Source organism: Oryctolagus cuniculus, chromosome 3, assembly GCF_964237555.1.
Source record: "Oryctolagus cuniculus chromosome 3, mOryCun1.1, whole genome shotgun sequence".
Classification (NCBI taxonomy): domain Eukaryota; kingdom Metazoa; phylum Chordata; class Mammalia; order Lagomorpha; family Leporidae; genus Oryctolagus; species Oryctolagus cuniculus.
Window position 1 is genome coordinate 9,216,977 of NC_091434.1, and position 18,923 is coordinate 9,235,899.

General features: G+C 49.7%; 1 protein-coding gene across 1 annotated transcript in view; it reads left to right on the forward strand.

Moving 5' to 3' along the window:
- Window positions 1-18,923, forward strand: part of DNER (delta/notch like EGF repeat containing) — a 426,443-nt gene that overhangs the window by 172,544 nt on the left and 234,976 nt on the right. Inside the window, exon 4 of the mRNA XM_008259280.3 lies at window positions 1,811-1,977. Coding sequence (XP_008257502.2) covers window positions 1,811-1,977 — 167 coding nt within the window. The remainder of the gene's footprint in view (window positions 1-1,810; window positions 1,978-18,923) is intronic.

Genomic DNA, 18,923 nt, shown 5'->3' on the forward strand with positions numbered 1-18,923 from the left:
AGACGTTTTGCCCATCTTGCCTCCTAAGCAATGGAGTCCCTGAAAATGTCTGCAAGAGGAACAGAGTTCTTACCCCTGCATTGCCCTTCCCCCAGCCTTGAGGTCTGGGCTACTGGAGCAATGTCCCCCGTGGGAGTGAGGTGGCATCCGAGGCTGCTTTGAGCTCCACCAGCAGGGGGACCCCAGAGCTCAGTGTTTCATTGCTCTTCCTCCCGCGGGAGCCCCGGGTCCAGAGCTGGGTCTGGGGAAGTGGGAACGGGAGCCCTGGTTTCCTGTCCTTTTACAAAGTCACCTCTCGGCCCTTTCTTGTCAGGAGGGCCTCCTCTAAAGCCTTTCTCTGTGGTTCTGGTCTTTTCAAGGCTTTCTTTTCTGTGCTCCCCACAGCCTCACAGGCTGCAGAACTGCACGGAAATAGCAGAGCCTGGCCAGGCTGAGTACGACTCAGAGGGCCTCAGTGCCCCGGACTCATGGTGGAGGCTGGTGGTGCCTTCTCCTTCACTCATGGAGGCAGAAACCCAGCTGTTGGGGGCACAGCTGTGAAGGAGCAGTGGCTGGAGTGCGGTGGGAAGCGGTCAGGAGCCTTTGAGAAGATGTAACGGGAGGACACAGTTCTCAGGTGGAGAAGGAGGGCACAGAGCATGCAAGCTGGGAAAGAAGTGGCTAGGGGAGAGTTGGCAGGTCCTTGTCGCCCCAGCGTGGGTGCAGGATGGAGGTGCAGGAGTCCAGGCTGAGATGGGGGCTGAGACGGGTTGGGTAGGCCTCCTGCCGCGTCTCACTGTCTGCATTTGATCTTGAAAGTCACAGAGGATACCTGAGCATGGGGGGCGGTGGGAAGGGATACGTTTCTGCTGACTCGGATCACGTTGGGTGGGGTTATAGATTTATAAGACATCAAAGCAAGCTAGCTTTCTTTCTTTCTTTATTTATTTATATTTACTTATTTTCGTTCGATCTGAAAGGCAGAGAGAGAAAGAGCCAATGAAGGTATGCATTAGTGCATGCCAGTGATCTTCCATTCATTAGTTCACTTTCTAGATGCCAGGCTAGGCCAGAGCTAGCAGCGGGGGCCCGTGTACTTGAACCTCATCTGCTGCTGGCTGTCAGGATGTGCATTAGTAGGAAGCTGAATCAGAAGTCCTGGAGGCAGAACTCCAGTTCAGGCTGGGGGTGTCCCAAGTGACATCTTAACCATTCTGTCAAATACCTGTCCCAAGATTCTTTTTTTTTTTTAATTGAAAAGCAGAGCTGCAGAGAGAGAGAGAGAGAGAGAGAGCTCCCATCCATTGGTTCACAACCCAAATACCTGTAGTAGTTGGGCCTGGGCCAGTCTAAAGCCAGGAACTCATCTGTGGGTAGTACGAACCCAGTTATTTGAGACTTTGCCTGCTGCCTCCCAGGGTGCACCTCAGAAGGGATGTAGAACTGGAAGCAGAGCTGGGGCTCAAACCCAGACACTGATGTGAGCATCCCAACTTGCATCGTGACACACTTCCCCTGAACTCTTTTTGTATGGTGTGGAAGGATTTATCTTTAAAAACTCCAGTGTATTTTTTATTGGTCATTGGAAGTGTTACCCAAAGGTGAGTTTCGGGTTGTCGTTTTCTGGTGTGTGTTGAATCAGTGGGAGACAGATATTTCCAACAAGCACGGGCAACCTTGAGTGCACACCGCTAACATGGACACTGTTTATAAGATCTTTTTTTCAACTTCCTGAGACTTCTGTGGATGTACACATTGTCTTGATTTGTGAGTTGGATGGAGGTTCTGAGATGAACTTTTCTGAATGCGGCTTCCCATCACCCCGTTTCAGAATTCGGCAAGATGCCTCCACCTCCCTGATTCTGCTGTGGAAGGTCACGGCCACGGGATTCCAGCAGTGCTCGCTCATCGATGGGCGCAGTGTGACCCCCCTGCAGGCCCTGGGGGGCCTGGTTCTTCTGGAAGACATGCTCACCTTGGGGCACAACCACTTCATCGGTGAGTCACGGGGATCTCAACACCACCTCCCGTCGGCCCTGCCTTGGTCTGGTGTTTAGAGACAGCAGATGGAGAGTGTTGTCCAGATGAGCTGAATTCTAGCCGTCAGTACTACTACCTCCATTTGGGGTCAGAGTTTACTTACAATTAAGAAAGCTTTCCAAGATAAGATTCCCAACGCAGCTGAAAGTGGAAGAAGCATGCACTGTGAAATCCAGACTTTGAATCCCAGCTCTGGCCAAAGTGATGTTTATTGACACTGAGTGTTCTGAATCTTAATGATTTATTTATTTATTTGAAAGGCCAAGTCTCTCTCTCTCTCTCTCTCTCTCTCTCTCTCTCTCACACACACACACACACAGGCAGAGAGAGAGAGAGAGAAGAGAGAGAAACAGAGAGAGACCGGGAGAGACACAGAGAGATCTTCCTTCTGCTGGTTCACTCCCCAGATGGTCCTCACAATTGGGGCTGGGCCAGGTTGAAGCCAGGAACCTCGAGCTCCATCTGGGCCTCCCGCACAGATGGCAGGGGCCCACGTTCTTGGACCATCTTCTGGAGCCTTCGCAGGTGCCTTAGTGGGGCGCTGGATCGGAAGCTAAGCAGCCAGGACACAAACCAGTGGTCCGGTGTGGGATCCAGCCTTGCAGTGGTGGCTTAACCTGCTGCTCCAAAACACTGGCCCTGAACCTTGATTTTGTTTGTGACTCTTTCTCCTGCTTTCTGCAGGAATTGTGGGAGTTGCACAGTGGTCTTTCATGAAAACCTTTGCTTCCCTTGATTTCTGCTTAACTTAGGGCACAGCACCCTGCAGGTGATTTAGCACTGCGGAGCTTAGGATACCTGGGAGGATCGTGGCTCTCTTTGGGGCCCCTCCCCGCATGCATAAATTCCAATTTTTTTACCCTTTCTTGAACTTGCCTCTGTAATTTAACAGTTTCTAAACCACCCCATGTCTAATTAGCTGTCTTCAGATTCTTCTTTCCAGGAGTAGAAATGGTGTTCAGAAAGTGAGACCCCAGATGTTCTGTCTCCCAGCCCCTTCCTCTGGCTCCTACCAAGGGCTATGCTTGGACAAGCCCCAGAGAGCCCTCGTTTACCTGGTTCTACATTCTGACTGCATCCTGCCCATCATGTTCACTCCTCACCTGGGATGCAGGACTTTCGGGTTTGGAACTTGCAATTCTCATCCCTTGGTGTGCTGTTATCTACAGCTACTTTAGGAGAGCTTGTTCCATGTTGCAGCCTCAACTCAGAGAAACAAACTCAAGTGTAGCCTCCAGCCATCCCAGTCCAATGCACCCAAGCTGTGTCCTGACTCTGCCTTTAGTACTTTCTCTTGTCTGGTCATAGATTCCTACTACTCTCACCTGCAGGATGATGGGTGTGCAATAGCACCCGTCTCCCAGGGGTTCTTGGGAGGATTTAATAAGATAATGAAGATGAAAGCACAAGTTACCAATGTTAGAGATTATCCTAGGGCACTTTAAAAATATTTATTTGAAAGGCAGAGTTAGAAAGAAAGGGAGAGACAGAGCTCTTCCATTGGCTGGTTCACTCCCCAAATGGCCACAATGGCCACAATAACCAGTACTGGGCCAGGTTGAAGCCAGGAGCCTGGACATCTTTTTGCTGCTCTCCCAGGCCATTAGCAGAGAGCTGGATCAAAAATGGAGCATTCAGGACACAAACCAGCACCCATATTGATCCCAGCACCACAGACAGCTGCTCAGCCTGCTATGCCACAACACTGGTCCTTGACACTGATCTTTTTCGTGAGATACTAGTTTGCGAAATAATTGAATTAGTTTGCTAAATCATTGAAAAAATAGATTTAGACTTTTATTTTTAAAAATATTTCTTATTTATTTATTTGAAAGTCAGAGTTATAGAGAAGAAGAAAGGACAGAAATCTTCCATCTGTTGATTCACTCCTCATATGGCCACAATGGCCAGGGCTGGACCTAGATGAAGCCAGGAGCTTCATCCAGGTCTCCAACATGGATGGCAGGCGCCCAAACACTTGGGCCATCTTCCATTGCTTTCCTCATGCTATTAGCAGGGAGCTGGATTGGAAGTGTAGCATCCGGGACATGAACTCATGACCTGTGGAATGCAAGCCTTGTAGGTGGTGACTTTACCCAATGCCTGCCCTGCTCTTATTTTTGAAGATAGATGTTGGATGCATATGCCATCAATCAAACAAAGGAATACAAGACAGTGCTCAGCTCTTTGTAATCTGTATTGCGCTTGGTATTTCACTGCCCCTCCTCTGATGAGACCTTCCTTCAATCTTCGAAAGTCCCACGAGGAGAACAGGGATTTTGCTGGGTGGAGAGGAGACAAGGAGGATTCAGTGTGGAGAATGGGTGTGGCTGGAAGAAGGGGGGAGAGAGAGGGTAGAACTTCAGAGTCAAATCTAATTTTTTCTCTCAGTGCATCCCAGGTTACTATTTATCTGAAAGGACATCATGCATGTGTTTTGATAAATAGTTTTATTTTCTGTGGGTATTTTCAGTTTTCTCTCTAGCAGATTAACTGCCCTTCTGTGATGTGGAGCTAATATTTCAAGAAAATGTATGAAGTGTCACTACTCTTTAAAATCTTCTAATGTTACCAGATGGTACCTTTTGAAATATTAGCTTACCTTTTATTTTGCTTTTGGTTGTGACGTGATTAATTATAGACTGGCCGGGGCTGGTGCTGTGACGTAGCATGTAAAGCCACCACCTGCAGTGCTGGCATCTCATATGGGCACTGGTTTGAGACCCAGCTATTCCACTTCTGATCCAGTTCTCTGCTGTGGCCTGGGAAAGCGGTAGAATATGGCCCCTGTACCTATGTGGGATATGTGGAAGAAGCTGCTGGCTTCAGATAGGCTCAGTTCCAGCCATTGTGGCCATGTGAGGAGTCAACTATCTAATCTCTCTCACTCTCTGCTTCTGTCTTTCTGTAACTCTGCCTTTCAAATAAATAACTAAGTAAATCTAAAATCTTTAACAAAGATTGCAGTCTGGACTTGAGATTGAGGGTGGGAGTCAATAGAGCAGGACTTTCCTGGATTAATATAAAGTTTTTGTATTGGAATGGACGAAATTTGTGAACTCATATAATTTGAGCTCATTTTGCAGTGAAAAATGTTATGAAAGAATTATCATGTCTTTAAAAATGATTATTTATTTGGAAAAGTTGCGGAGAGACAGGGACACACACACACACACACATGCACGCACACAGAGAGATGGAGAGAGAGGTCAAGTTTGAGAAGTTCTGTTTGCTGGTTCACTCGCCAAGTTACTGTCATGACTGAAGTTGGGCCAGGTGGAAGCCAGGATCCTGAAACTTCATCTGGGCCTCCCACATGGGCAGCAGAGGCCCAAGCAGGTGCATTAGCAGGGAACTGGATAGGAAGTGGAGCAGCTGGGATTCAGCTCACGCTCATATGGGATGGCAGCATTACAGGTGGCAGCTTTAACCACAGCACCACAGTGCTGGCCCCTGGAAAAATTATCTTTGGTTGAAATTCTTATTCCCTAAAGGAATACCTTTAAAAAGTGAAGTTGATATATTAGTCACTAAAGGAATTCATTGCCCCAAATTATACTGTAGGTTATGAGAAGACAGTGATTTTTGAATAACACCCTGTATTTCTAGAAAGTGCAGTATTTTTTTCCAGTGTGAAAATGTGTGATCTGGTATCTTTTTAAACTTCCTGAACTGAGTGTAGCAATAGCCTGACCTGGCTGGGCAGTGGCGCTCGCTCTCTTTCCGTGCTGTTCCCTTGAAGGGGGCAGCAGGCTTTTCAGAGTGCGTGCCCCTGAGCAGGAAGGCCAGCTCCCCCAGGGCCAAGAGCGCTCCCCCCAGCCCCGCCCCCTGCCCCGCCCCTCCCCACTAGCACCTGTAGCTTTCACAGACTCCTTCTGTCTTAAAGGGACAAGATTCATCTTTTGCAATCATCATAGAAGCCTTCTGCTTACTACACTCACACACGTTCAAACTTTGCTTTATTTAAAAAAAAGTTTATTAACATAATTCCATTTTACACTTTGGGGTCTCTAGGCACAGATGCCTGGCCGCTGAGAACCGAGACCATTTTGAGTAGGAAGGCACGAATGACCAAGTGGCACTGGCGCAGGTGGAAGGTGCCTCTGGTGCCAGAAGCTCCAGAACTGTGTTGCTGGATTTCGGTCGCCAGTGTTGCTTTTCTGCAGGAAACTTGGGGCACTTTCAGGCATTGACGGCCTCCTGTCTCCCTCCCTTTTGCCCTCGAGAGATGCCACATGTGTGACTGAGGGCCACAGGTAATTTCTTACTCCCGTGCGTCAGGGTGGAGACGCCCTTTCCTGTCTTTGGGAGGCAGACTTGGGTACATAAACGCTCCCGGTGGAGTCAGTTTGCAAGAGCCCAGCGCCGCGCATTCCGCATGATGGAGGTGTACTTGAGTTAGCTCCCTCCCTCGTTACTGCCTGTCATTTCTTCATGTTTCCTCCACTACCCCTGCCTTATTCAGACTTACAGCATTTGCTGACTTCGAGCGACAGCGGGACCTTGTGCAGAGCACGCGCTTCCCTCCACGCCTTGGTGCCTCAACCTCCTTCCTCCAGCCCGCCTCTGAATTTTTGCTCTTCTGCCTTTCCCTTGATTGCCCTTTCCAGATGTGTTGTTTGGGGTAAATGACAACATTAGCTTCTTTTAACTGTCCTGCTCTGTGGGGAGCTTCGCAGGTGCTCCTTAGCTCCTCTGTGCCACCCCCACCCTGGATTGAGCTTCCTAGGCGTGGGGCTCCTGGCTGGAATTGGATCTCCACGTAGCAGGCCTGGCTTGTCTGTCTGACACAGGGTAAAGCCCCCTCCCCCTTTTTGTCCTTGCTACTTGGAGGCATCGCTGAGAGGGGTGATTTCAGGGCGGCCTGGCCCTCTGTGCTGTGGTCTGTGTTGATGCCACCACTTCCTCCAGACCCTTCTGCGGGCGTCTCCCCCGCTGTCAGCACAGTTCCCCTCTTGTCTGCCAGGGGAACCTCTGCTCTGTTGCCCCTCCCCCAGCCTCTGTGTGCCTCAGACCCCAACCTCTGATGACCTCACGTGAACCCTGCTCTTCAGGAGTGATTCCAGGGATGCTCGCCTCCTTGACTCTAAATTCTTACAAATACAGGACAACTGGAGTGCCCTGGTTAGTTCTCCTTTGGATGGGAAACCCAGGCAGGGCATGCCAGCTTTTTTTTTTTTTTTAAAGATTTGTATATTTATTTATTTGAAAGGCAGGATAACAGAGAGAGATAGGGGTGGGGTGGGAGAGAGAGAGAGAGAAAGAGAGAGAGAGAGAGGAGAGAGAGAAAGAGAGAGAGAGAGAGAGAGAGAGAGAGAGAATCTTTCATGTGTTGGTTTACTCAAATGCCTGTGACTGCCAGTGCTGGGCCAGGCTGAAGTCGGGAGTCAGGAACTCCATCTGGGTCTCTGATATGGATGACAGGGGCCCAAGTACTTGTACCATCTTCTGCTGCCTTCCCAGGTGTAGCAGGGAGCTGGATTGGAAGTGGAGCAGCCGAGACTCAAAGCAGTGCTCTAATATGGCACCTCAGAGTTGCTAGCAGTGACAGCCTGGGCACCACCACACTACCCCAACATGGCAGCTTTTTCTGTGCCTAACTATTTGCTCACAGAAACCTTGGGATTTTCCCCTTTATATATTCCTCTTTTGTATTTGTTGTTACTTGATTTTTGCATTTTATCACTTTCCTCCTTGGAATTATTTTTATTTTGATCCTACTCATTCTTGGCAGCTTTGTCGCACTTCTTCTGTCTACCTTGTTCTACTCAGTTTTCCTGCCTATAATCCACACTATTTTTCACCTCTCTCGTTAGGCACACATTTGTGCCAAGCTTTCTTAGTTTCTGTACATTTTTCACCTCTACATTTATATCACATATATTTATATCACAAAAACTAGTACACTGAAATGTTTAACTCAGACCTGTGGCCCTTCCAACAAAACACCCCCTTGGGAATTTGGATCACCTTTGCTCATCAAGGAGTGAATGCCCCTGGGAATGACCTGGGATAATTTCTTCAAAATCGTGACTACTACATTAGCCATGGACGCCTGGACATCAGCAGTTTCCAGGTCCTTGTAACTGGTGCCTTACCTGGGCTGGAAGACATCCCGGTCTGCCATGGCCACTCCTTTGGGTCTCTTGGGAGCTGTAAAATGCCAGAAGTGTCCTTCACCCTCAACTTCTAGTTTAAACAGAATCTTATTTTACAAAATTGTTCCTACAGCAATGCACTCACTTAATTTTTCCTCTTCAGAAGTAAGACCAGTACCTGGAGGGTGAAGAATTTTCTTTTTTTAAGGATTTCTTTATTTTACTTGAAAGTCAGAGTTACACAGAGAGAAAGAGAGAAAGAGAGGCAGAGAGGCAGAGAGGCAGAGAGAGAGAGAGAGAGAGAGAGAGAGAGAGAGAGAGAGATCTTCCATCTGCTGCTTCACTCCCCAGTTGGCAGCAACGGCCGGAGCTGCGCTGATCCGAAGCCAGGAGCCAGGAGCTTCTTCCAGGTCTTCCATATGGATGCAGGGGCCCAAGGACTTGGGTCATCTTCCACTGCTTTCCCAGGCCATAGCAAAGAGCCGGATTGGAAGCAGAGCAACCAGGTCTCAAAGTGGTGCCCATGTGGGATGCTGGCACTGCAGGTGGTGGCCTTACCTGCCACACCACAGCACCAGCTGTAGATTTTTCTTTCGCTGAGAGCAGGCATGATCTGGTACAGTATCCTTTGCACCTCAGGGGGTTAGTTCTTTGTGGACTTCCAGATTTATTTGTCCTGACCAGCATTGTGATGCTTCCTTGAGAGAATAATTCCTTGTATCCTAACAGTTTATACCACCATCATTTTTTTAAAAAAGCAATGAAATTTCACCACCTTTTCATCCAGTGCTATTAGTTTTAGGCAAAAGTTCTGATCTGGACTCAACTGGCCCTCGGTTTTTGGGGAGGTTGTGGGGTCAAAGGTGCACTTCATGGATCCCCTGAATATTCTGCAAACGCACCGTGGGTGTTTCTACATCTGTGCCTCCTTCCAGGGACAGAGTCACAGCTTCATTGGATTCTCAAAGCCATCCAAGTCCCTGAACAGTTTAGAGCCACACTTTAAGCTGGTTTTGCAATTGTGGGAGGATATGTATGTTTTTCAACATTCTCCACTCATCCAATGCTGATTCCTTTGACGAATTTACCTACTTCCCGAGCCTGCATGCCAAGGAACCGAAGCTGGTTTCAGTTGTTCGCACCGTAGGCAGCAGGGCTGTGGGGGAGTACTCTGTTCTGTATTCAGTTAGCAAACATGAACGGCGTGCACTGTGTTCATCTGCAAATGCGAGGATGGTTCAGGCGTGAGTGGAACAGCAGAGGCAGGGGCAGGTGCTCTGCACAGGGGGCAGGCAGTGGGGGACGCGGGAAGGGGTTGGGCAGGCAGGGAGTCATCCAGAGGGCAGCACGTGGCATTTTCATGACACAGAAGTCGGTGCTATTAGGATGGCCTATTGATGGTGCTAGAAACTGGAAATGGAGCTTTATTTTGCAAAGGATAAAACAGAAGCTTTGAATGTCCTATCTGCCTCTCTATCCGCCTGTGCCTGTCATCTTGGACATGGCCCAGATTTATATAAAGTTGGGAGTTCAAGGCACGGATTATATTAACTGGTCCTCTGGTTGTCACCCAAAGGGAACAGGGGACTTTTTAGTCTTTGACAGGAGTTTCTAGGGGGACCTTTGGAATCCCTAGACAGAGCTCTGTTTTGCCTATTCCCGACCTCTATCTCTTCCATCCCTTCTGGGTCAACCATTTATATAAGTCTTGTCCTGTAAAGCTAAGGCTTTAAAGTGATTTGGCTGGAGCTGGGGTAAGTGCTTCTGAAAGCCGGTGGACACTGTGGGGAAACACTTATTGCAGTGAGGGCCCTGGGCAGTGTGGAAAGAGGGACATGTCCACAATAGAAAAGTAAGGCTGGGAGATTTTGTTAGGATCGCAGCTTGGGTTGGAGAGCTCCCCAAAGCCCAACATGGCCAATGTTCTTTGGGGGTGTGTCATGTGCCTTTTTTAGCAGTTTAGGCATCAAGGCTCTCCGTGGGTCTTACTTTATCTCAGCCATTTCTTAAACCCTTTTTGTGTCTCGCCCAGGAATGAAAAGGAACTGGGAGCTATATAGGCCAGACACTGTCCCCTCCACCTGTCCTGCTTTTCCATGTGACATCAGCGCCTGTGACTGCTTCCCGGCCCCCAATGCTCTGTGGCACAGCCAGCAGCTGACTCACTGTGGAGGCTCAGGGTATCGGGGAATGGGCGTGAGGGGCCAGGGGCCAGAGCTAGGCCAGGAAGGGAGGATTCCCATAGGAGGAAAGGTCTCTTCCCATAGGTTTTCCTGCTGTTGGGAAAGGCTGCCAGGAGGTTCCCTGCTTGCAGCTGTGGCACCCCTGCGCCTGCCTCACTCTTGCTCCACGTTCTTCCTGCTACTTTCCGGCCTCTGATGTCCCACTCTTGGACGGTGTGTGTTTTCTATGAGCTTCTCAGACCTCAGAGTGAGTTAGGCTATAAAGAAGAGAGAGAGTGAGCAGAACACATAATTTTGAGAATATTCTTCAGTGATCATGATTTTTTTTTAAGGTCCTCTAGTCAAAGAGTGGGTGTGTGCGTCCTGGCTGTGGCCCCGTGAGGCTGGTTGATGCGCTGCATGTCTTACGTCATCTTCCTTGGCCCGTCTTTCCTGTGTGCAGCCTGCACCAGCCCACTTCTCTGAAGTTGCTCCCTACCTTTTCCTGCGTTTTCTGGACCTGCTTGGTTGGGGAGGCCCCAGTGCCCAGGGCATTCTCCTACAAGCCCTGGGGTGCCTTACTACCTGTTACTGGTGGGGGTGGCTCGACTGTGCACCTTCCAGTGGGTTTCTGGGTCCCTGGCCCCTTGGTTGTACATCGAATTGGAATCGTTCCCTCTAAACACAGAGGCACTGAGCCTCTGCAGCTCTCTGGAGTGAAATCTACTTTCCTTCAAGTACAAGGTCCTGCTGCCCCAAGCCCCAGCACCACGGCTGTCAGCTTGCCCGGCTGTTGCACCCGGGGCAGGCCGCCTCTCTGTGCTCTGGACCCTGACTTCGTGATTCCCCAGCAGTTCTGCCTGGAACCACATCCCTGCTCTTAGGCGCTGCTGCCATCCCTGAGGGGGGCTATGCTTTCCCTGCTTCTGACTTGCGGTTTGGATTGCTGGTCACCCTTCAACAGGTTCACCTGAACCAGCCCTGCAAATTCCTCTGTGCTTCCCTCTCTGGGCAGCTGGCTCTCTCTTCCCCTTCGTCCAACTCTTGTAAAATCTTTGCTTTGCCAGTTGTTACTTCCTGCTTCTCTCTGCTCATTGCACTGATAGCTGGCATCACACAGCTGGGCGTCTGGATGTTTGCCGCCACCTGTCCGGTTTCCTGTGTGTTGGTTTTGTGTATTTATCAGAAGTCATACTTCCGGAATAAAGGGGACTGTGTCAGAACTCCTTGCAAACATGGTGATCACATGACAGTCACATGACTGATCAGATTTGGTTCATACCTCAGTTATTCAGTAAATGCCAGTTGGAGAAAATTTCCAGTTGTAAAATACACATCTTAAAGATTCTTTGTAGATTTCTATAACCTACGTCTGTGACATGTAAGTGTTCCCTTTTTATTACCGTAAAAGAATTTTAAAGGATCAAATAAAAAAAATCTAAAAACCTTTTATCATTCTTTTGTGAATGCTGCATTTTGTCCTTAAGATAACTTGCTCTTGGGGCTGGGGCTAGAATAGGCTAAGAAAGTTTGCAAAGGACACCAAAGGTAGGCCCATGAACATCTTTCTGGAAAAGATTTATTTAAATTGAAAGCAAAGAGAGAAGGAACGAGAGAGAGAGAGAATAAGAATATCTTCCATCCGCTAATTCACTCTCCAAATGCCTGCGATAGCCAGCATCAGGAGTGTCACCTGGGTCACTCCCATGGGTGCAGACACCCAAGCACTTGGGCCATCCTCTGCTGCTTTCCCTGGTGCATTAGCAGGGAGCTGGATCGGAAGTGGAGCAGCCGGGACTTGAACTGGCACTCTGATACGAGCTGCTGTGCCAGGACCCTGGCTTCAACATCTTGTGTTTATTTCTTTTTTTTTTTCTAAGATTTTTTTATTTATTTGAAAATCAGAGAGAGAGAGAGAGAGAGAGAGAGAGAGAGAGAGAGAGAATGAGAATCTCCCATCTGCTGGTTCATTCCCCAGATGGCCGCAATGGCCAGGCTGAAGCCAGGAGCCAGGAGCTTCTTCCAGGTCTCCCACATGTGAGTGCAGGAGCCCAAGCACTAGGGCCATCTTCGCTGCTTTTCTCAGGCCATTAGCAGGGACCTGGATCAGAAGTGGAGCAGCTGAGACACGAACTGGTATCCCTATGGGCTGTCAGCCTCTCAGGCAGCATTTAACCTGCCATGTCAGGAGGTCAGCCCCAACATCTTGTTCTGATGAAAGCTTAAGATTCCAAAATGAACATGCCAGTATTTTGCCTCTTGATATTCATCTTTTTAAAAAAAATTATTGATTGATTGATTTTGAAAGAGTTATGGGGAGGCGGGGAGGGGGGGGGAGAGAGATATCTTCCATCTGCTGGTTCATTCCGCAGATGACTATAACTGCCAGTGCTGGGCCAGACCAGAGCCAGAAGCCAGGAGCTCTGTCTGGGTCTCCTATGTTGGTAGCAGGGACCCAAGCACTTGTGCCATTCTCCGCTGCTTTTTCCAGACCATTAGCAGGGACTGGGTTGTTAAGTGGAGCAGCTGGGACTTGATCCCGTGCCCATATGGGATGCTGATGTCACAGGTGGCGACTTTACCCGCTATGCCATGACACCAGCCCTGAAGCCACAGTTGAAGAAGGTTTATTGAGCTCCCTGCAATAGAAAGGAAAAAAAAAATCCCCAGACTTGGAAATACTCAAACACAAAGCAACAGCTTGGAAGAACGAAAGTGGGAGAGGAGTAGAGCTGCCCTGAGTAGCATTATTTAGATCAAATTCTTATGGTTCCTATTTGCTTAATTGGAGGATCTCCACAGAACTCAAGTTGCACTTAAATTGCGTCCACATTTCAGGATTATTAGCAGTTAGGTTTATTCATTTCAATTTTCTTTTTATCTGATAGGATAGAGGGCTGGCGCTGTGGCACAGTGGGTTAAGTCACACCCTGCAATGCCAGCATCCCAGGTGGGCACTGGTTCATGTCTTGGCTGCTGCACTTCCAATCCAGCTCCCTGTTAATGTGCCTGGGAAGGCAGAAGAAAATGACCAAGTACCTGGGCTCTTGCCACCCATGTGGGAGACCTGGATGAAGTTTAGGCTCCTGGCGTTGGCCTGGTCCAGCTCCAACCGTTGTGGCCATTTGGGGAGTGAACCACAGGTTGGCAGATGTCGCTCCCCCTCTTCGTGGAGGAACGACACAAGACCCTGCGCTGTCCTTTTGTCTGCTCGGCCCTCCCCGGGTTTGCTGCTGGTTCTTCCCGGGTTGGCTACCGACCCTTCCACCTCCGTGGAAGGGCGGTTCCCCCTGCCACTTTCCCCACTTCCGCGGGGGAGCGGCACACCGCTGGCCAGCTCTCTGGGGGGCTGCACAGGTGTTCCTTCAGATAGATGTTCCTGGTGCATGTTGTCTCTCTCCTCCTTTATAGTCCTCTTCCACCAATCCCAACTCTGCTACCCACACGCCGAGTATGCTGCTCTCCTCCAATCAGGAGCAGGATCAGCTCCTGGAGGTCATCACTCAAGTTGGCGAGAGGCAGCTGTGTAGAAGTTGTTACTCCCTTCTCAGTGCCATATTGTGGGAGAGCAGATGCATAGAATAAGTCTTAATTCCAGTAACAGTCTAGTCCGAGTTGCTCCCAACAGGCAGATCTCCCTCTCCTCTCCCTCTCCCTCTCCCTCTCCCTCTCCCTCTCCCTCTCCCTCTCCCTCTCCCTCTCCCTCTCCCTCTCCCTCTCCCTCTCCCTCTCCCTCTCCCTCTCCCTCTCCCTCTCCCTCTCCCTCTCCCTCTCCCTCTCCCTCTCCCTCTCCCTCTCCCTCTCCCTCTCCCTCTCCCTCTCCCTCTCCCTCTCCCTCTCCCTCTCCCTCTCCCTCTCCCTCTCCCTCTCCCTCTCCCTCTCCCTCTCCCTCTCCCTCTCCCTCTCCCTCTCCCTCTCCCTCTCCCTCTCCCTCTCCCTCTCCCTCTCCCTCTCCCTCTCCCTCTCCCTCTCCCTCTCCCTCTCCCTCTCCCTCTCCCTCTCCCTCTCCCTCTCCCTCTCCCTCTCCCTCTCCCTCTCCCTCTCCCTCTCCCTCTCCCTCTCCCTCATCTCTCCTTTTCTCTTTTGTTACTCTTTCAAATAAATAAAATAAATCCTTAAAATAAACCTTCATGTCCTATGTTCTAAGTATTGTCCTAGTCAACATCATTTCTTGATGGGCACCTGTTGACTGTCAGAAGTGTTTCATCGTGGACGGGCCTGGTCCCTGTAGCTGGCAGCGTGAGGTTCGAGCCCTGATGAGTGGAACTGGGTGGTGTCGCAGACAAAGGAGATGTTTCTCTTCCCTCCAGCGCACTCCCTGGCAGCGAGCTCGTTAGAGAGGCAGATTCCTGCTCTCCCCATGGATGTGAGGGCTCTGCAGTGGAATCTTTTACACACTCCGCAGGGGATCCTTTGGCACACTGAAGTGTGTGCGCAGCCCAGGGCCTAGGCAGGAAGTCCCTATGCCAGAGCGCAGCCAGCACCGGTTCTTGGGTAAAGGCGTTGTCAGTGCTCCTGCAGGTGTTGAGCATCACGCTCTAAACAAAGCAGGGCGCTGCGGATGTCGATATGGTCTGGGCACAGTGCATTTGCTGGAGGATCTTTCGTGGTTTCAAGATGCACATGCGTGGTGTATCTTTTTCTTTTTCTTAAGAGGGTTTATTAGGGGAAACCCAACGGATCAGAGGGAAGGGGCAAAGAAGGAAAAGAGGGAGAAAGAGAGGTCGAGAGAGACAGAGACCGGGAGAGAGATGATCAGGAGACAGAGAGAAAGAGCCACGTGTTCAGGAACAGGTTTTTGCTCTTCCTTCCTTCCTTCCTTCCTTCCTTCCTTCCTTCCTTCCTTCCTTCCTTCCTTCCTTTCTTTCTTTTTTTTGACAGAGTAGACAGTGAAAGAGAGAGACAGAAAGGTCTTCCTTTGCCGTTGGTTCACCCTCCAACGGCTGCTGTGGCTGGCACGCTGTGGCCGGCGCACCGCGCTGATCCGAAGCCAGGAGCCAGGAGCTTCTCCTGGTCTCCCATGGGGTGCAGGGCCCAAGCACTTGGGTCATCCTCCACTGCACTCCCTGGCCACAGCAGAAAACTGGCCTGGAAGAGGGGCAACCGGGACAGAATCTGGCGCCCTGATCAGGACTAGAACCCAGTGTGCCAGCGCCGCAGGTGGAGGATTAGCCTATTGAGCCATGGCACCGGCCTGGGAACAGGTCCTTTTAAAACTTTGCCAGGGAGTGGGCAGAGAAGTAGGAGCAGTGAATCCTATTAGGATATAGGAAACCAGTGATTGAGTCATGTGGCCACCTGGCTTCCAGCAATGGTGGGGGGGGGTGTGGTGGGAGGGTGGGGGGTGGGGGTGGGGCTAGAGCCTAGAATGGTGTTGAGGTGTAGATCATGTCAAAGATAAGACTGTGCCATTTTACTAACATCCCCCCCCCCCTTTTTTTTGACAGGCAGAGTGGACAGTGAGAGAGAGAGAGAGAGAGAGAGAGAGAAAGGTCTTCCTTTGCTGTTGGTTCACCCTCCAATGGCCGCTCTGGCTGGCGTACCGCGCTGATCCGAAGCCAGGAGCCAGGTGCTTCTCCTGGTCTCCCATGTGGGTGCAGGGCCCAAGCACTTGGGCCATCCTCCACTGCCTTCCCGGGCCACAGCAGAGAGCTGGCCTGGAAGAGGGGCAACAGGGACAGAATCCGGCACCCCAACCAGGACTAGAATCCGGTGTGCCGGCACCGCAGGTGGAGGATTAGCCTAGTGAGCTGCAGCACCGGCCACCCGTTTTGTTTTTTATAAAGCAGAAGTTGTATGGGATTACATTAGCCCCAAAAGTGCATGGTGTATCTTTGTTACCACGAACTCCCCCTTTCTCTCCCTCTCTGTTTTGCCTCTTGCTGCCTCTCCCTCAGCCCTTTGTTTAAAAAAATATATTTACAGATCAATAGAACTATTTTTAAATTATTTATTTATTTGAGAGACAGAGAGCATGAGCTCACACTTGCACCCACTGGTCCACTCCCCAGATTCCTGCAACAGCTGAGATGGGGCCAGGCCAAAGCCAGAGCTGGTCGCCCACGTGGATGGCAGGCACCTGACCACTTGGCCATCACCGTTGCCTCCTAGGGTCTGAAGTAGCAGAAAGCTGTAGTTGGGAGCTGGAGGCAGGACTCAGACTCAGGCACTTTGACGTAGGATGTGGATGTCTTAAACTGCTCGCTAAACTCCTGTTCCTTAAAAAATTATATTTTAAAGAATGTGTTGTTAACTCTGGAATGAGATACCTTGTCGCTTAATCAATACAGTGAATTTCAGTCCAAATCTTGCCCACATAATTTGGTTAAAACCTGTTATAAAAACTCTCCTTGCTTGTTTTACCTTGGAAATCTTCTTAGAGCTTCGCCAGTTCACCGTCCAAAGCTTTTCTTAGCTCCTGTCAGTGCACACTTCAGCTAAGACAATAATTTCCAAAATTGCCTCTTTTAAAAATTGCCGGATTTCTGGCCAGACGTAGCATGTCTTCTCTTGCTTCTTTCTGAGGGGCTGGGGAGCGAGAGCTCCTTGGAGGGAGGGGCAGGGGAGTGAGCCAGGGAGAGGGGAAGGCCAGACACGGAGAGAGAGGGAGGACTTTTCTCAGTGCTGAAATACATAAACTTCTGGTGCTGAGTTTTTTTTTTCCTCAGCATAATTTTCCAACCAGGTAGTTTTCTAATCTATTCTCTTGAAAAACTAAATAGGGCTGCATTATCTATTTCTTTTTATAAAAGTGGTAGATGGGCAGAAGATAAGGAGACGGGAAACATATTTTTCATAATTCTCCACTCCTCCACTGACCTCCTGCGCTTAGATTTTGTGGTGTTCCCTTGCCAACACTTTTCTGATCCTGTAGGACCCCAAAAGCGGTGTCCTCTTGTGACGACCCCAGAAACACAGACTCCAGACCAGACGATGCAATAGAACAGGAGGTAATTTTATTTCATTTGTGCAAATGGGCCCTCTACTGCTGCAAGCAGCAAGCAAGCGAGAGGAGCCCCGAGCAGCTATCTCACACAGCTTTTAAGGGGCAAAACCACAAAATTAACATACCATAGGGTGGCGTAAGTTTATTGGGCAACTACAAGGGGAGGAGGTCGTCGAGGAGGAGGAGAAACGGGGGGGCTACGTGCCCTACGTGTCTAAGCTTGGACAAGGGGAGGGGGTCACTGAAGAGCAGAAAGGGGTGGCTACGTGCCCTACGTGCCTTGCGGGGTTTTTTTTTTGTTAAGCTTGAACAAGCACAGGGGAGGGGGCTTATCTACATAGAAGGATGTTCTGTTGCCTGTATCTCTGGTTAGTAGCTGACTGCTTTCTCTGTGAACCGGTTTACTCCCCATTTCCCAAGGCTGTCTCTGGAACTGTTTTTCTCAGGAGCCCCATTTTTTTTTTTTATTAAGGCTACTTTTATGGTGGCTCACAGCCGCTTCTTTCAATCCAACAGTGCATGTGTGTGGGCACATGTGTTTGGGGGAGGGACACATTCATGTACTGATTGTTTGCTTATTTCAGTTAATGTCTGTTACTGCCATTCTTTTTCTTTTTTTAAAAGATTTTTTATTTATTTGAAAGTTAGAGTTACACAGAGAGAGAGTGGTCTTCCATCTGCTGGTTCACTCCCCAAATGGCTACAATGGCCAGAGCTGCGCCAATACAAAGCCAGGAGCCAGGAGCTTCCTCTGGGTCTCCCATGCAGGTGCAGGGGCCCAAGGACTTGGGCCATCTTCCACTGCTTTCCCAGACCATAGCAGAGAGGTGAATTAGAAATGGAGCAGCTGGGACTCGAACTGGTGCCCATATGGGATGCCGGCACTTCAGGCAGCAGCTCTACTCACTACGCCACAGCGCCAGCCCTCTGCCATTCTTTTATATTCTTGTAGCATTCTTCTTCATGATTGTGTAGTGTTTAGTTGAATCAATATAATTTGTGTGATCAATATGTTATTGTTAAACAATCCCAATCTTTCTTCTGCCTCGTTAGGCAGAATTTCAAACATCATTGTAGGCACATCTTTGTGTCTCCGCCGATGGCTTCTTTGGGTTAAATTCCCCAAAATGGAAGTTGCTGGAGCAAAGGATTTGCACGTTTTATTGGGAAACTTGATGTGTGAAACCAAATTGTCCTTAACTTTCTCCCAATCTCACTCACAATAGCCAGTTCATCTTTACAAGTTAGCGTTGTGCCTTTCCCACCAACTTTTGCTGGATGCAACCTGACCTCTCAGCAGCTCCCTTGAGGATCCGGGGGTTGTAAGGGAGCTCCTGATGGGGAAAAGTGGCTGTCAGCAGTTTCCAGGAGCAGGAGGGTGCACGTCTCTTCCCCAGAAGGCACTGTATGTGGTTTCATCGAACATCGCACTCCGGCACGGGTGACAGTAAATGCGATAGTCTCATGTGATCACGCCTGCGTGTCTCAGTGGACATGGAGTGGGAAGGGATGCGAGGGACAGAGCGAGTGGTCCCTGCGGTCATGGTCCCCATCCCATCGTCTAGTTCTGGGGACGTTTCTTCTCCCGCATAGTGGAGAGAACATTCCTCTTCCAGAAGACCGGGCTTTCTCGGTCCACTTCCACCCCCTTCTCTGCACTTCCTGTGCTTTCCCGCTGCAGTCCTAGAAGGAGCTGTT